This window comes from Microtus ochrogaster, chromosome 5 (genome assembly GCF_000317375.1).
Source record: "Microtus ochrogaster isolate Prairie Vole_2 chromosome 5, MicOch1.0, whole genome shotgun sequence".
Taxonomy (NCBI): Eukaryota; Metazoa; Chordata; class Mammalia; order Rodentia; family Cricetidae; genus Microtus; species Microtus ochrogaster.
Genome location: NC_022012.1, coordinates 51,141,012 through 51,142,933, shown reverse-complemented (window position 1 = coordinate 51,142,933; position 1,922 = coordinate 51,141,012). Strand labels below are relative to the sequence as shown.

The window sequence follows — 1,922 nt, the reverse complement described above, 5'->3', positions numbered from 1 at the left end:
GTGTGTCACATGTACACGGGCATTTAATTGTAAGTTTTATTATTATGTGTGTCGCATGTACACGGGCATTTTAATTGTAAGTTTTATTATTATGTATGTCACATGTACACGGGCATGTCCTACAGCACATGTGTGAAGCTCACAAAACAACTCTTAGGAGTTAACTTTCTAACTTTCACTGTGGGCTCAATCTCAGGTTACGAGGAGTTGGCAAAAAGCCCTTTTACCTACGGAATTGGCTGGCTAGCCCCTGAAGCACCAAAGAGATAGTGGGAGAGAAAGACCAAAAAACCAGTAAATACATATCATACATAGTTACCTTTGGCTGTTGTTGAGTTTCTCCTGTTGCCTCCTGGCAGAAGGGAAGAAAACCTATTGACACAGAAGCCACTCTTGGTGTAGGCGCTGGTTGAACCCTGTAGGGAGAAAGCTGCCGTTCTCATTAGGCCTTCTCAGATGGCCTTGACTCTTGCTTTTTACTACAGGGCTGTCATCAATCAGCGCAAAGATGGTCAGAAAAAAATCTCTTCCAGCAGGAAAGCACTCTGAGGCCAACGCCAGGCACAGAGGTGTGGCCGATGAAAATGGGAAGCAAATATACATTTGTCACATAGTAGGCTTGCTGGTGTTAGAGGCAAGAAGCAGTTACTCACCCTGGAGGCCACGATAAGGGCTCTTTTCCCAACAGGACACACAACCACAATCCATTCTTGCCCCAAATCTGAAGGGACGTCAATTAACCACTCAGAAAGCATCAACTAGGAACACAAAAATGGTGTTAAAAGATCAGCAAGAGTATGTAATTCAAACATCACAAGAACAAAGCATTAACATCTTACATATGTAATACAAATACAGCTAAAAGCTGAGGGCAGAGGTATTTCCATGCCAGGTGCTCTAAGAAGCAAGCTGATCTCCAGCATAACCGACAGATGGAAGGCATTTACTGGTGACTTGGCATCTGCACTTACTATCACCATCTGCATTCTACTTACTGCCTTACCTCAAGGCCTAAAAGTCTATAACTATTATATTCTGGGTTTGCACATCAGGAATGAATACTCATCCTGAGTCATGTTCAGACTTGAGCATCATTTCCCAAATTGACATGCCACACATTATGATAAAAGATTTTATGGAAACAGGCATGGTGGTATAGGCATATAATCTCAGTTACTTGGGAAGCTCATGTGGGAGGATTGTCAAATTCACAGCTTGCCTGGACAACTTAATGACATGTTTCAAATTTTTAAAGTTGGCCTTAACTCATTATGTAGGTGAACATGACTCTGAACTTATGATCCTCCTGGCTCCACCTCCTAAATGTCAAAATTGCAATCCTGAACTGGCAGTGGTGGCTCACATCTTTAATCCCAGCACTCAGGAGGCAGAGACATGTGGATCTCTGGTCTACAGAGCTAGTTCCAGGATAATCAGGGCTACAGAGAAACCCAGTGTGTGTGTGTGTGGGGGGGATTCCAGCATATTACATGCGTGTAGTACACAAAACTCATGCAAGCATAGACATAGTCATAGTTTACAAAAATAATTTGAGCTGGGCGGTGGTGGCACATGCTTTTAATCTCAGCACTTGGACAGAGGTAGGCGTATATCGGTAAACTTGAGACTAGCCTGGTCTACAAAGTGAGTTCCAGGACATCTAGGACTATTACACAGAGAAACTCTGCCTCGAAAAAACAAATAATAATATAATAATTCGTGCATGATTGCCAGTATTTGCTGAAAGAGCTATTAACTCAGTAGAAAATACTTTAAAAACCAGGTGTGGTGGCATATGCCTGATATAGATATGAATAATTTATATTAGTATAGATTTTGCTTTATTGATAGAGATTTAAGGTCAATTTTGTTATATGTATATGCATATTTCTGCTATTAAGATATTGTGATTGTGTAGTTCA

General features: G+C 41.3%; 1 protein-coding gene across 2 annotated transcripts in view; it reads right to left on the bottom strand.

The window, feature by feature from the left end:
• Snupn (snurportin 1) overlaps positions 1-1,922 on the bottom strand; it is a 34,557-nt gene that overhangs the window by 14,020 nt on the left and 18,615 nt on the right. For both annotated transcript variants that reach the window (XM_026779392.1, XM_013346167.2), the window contains exons 4-5: positions 654-758; positions 320-416 (exon numbers count right to left, since the gene is read on the bottom strand). In XM_026779392.1, the coding sequence (XP_026635193.1) occupies positions 320-416; positions 654-758 (202 nt within the window). The remainder of the gene's footprint in view (positions 1-319; positions 417-653; positions 759-1,922) is intronic.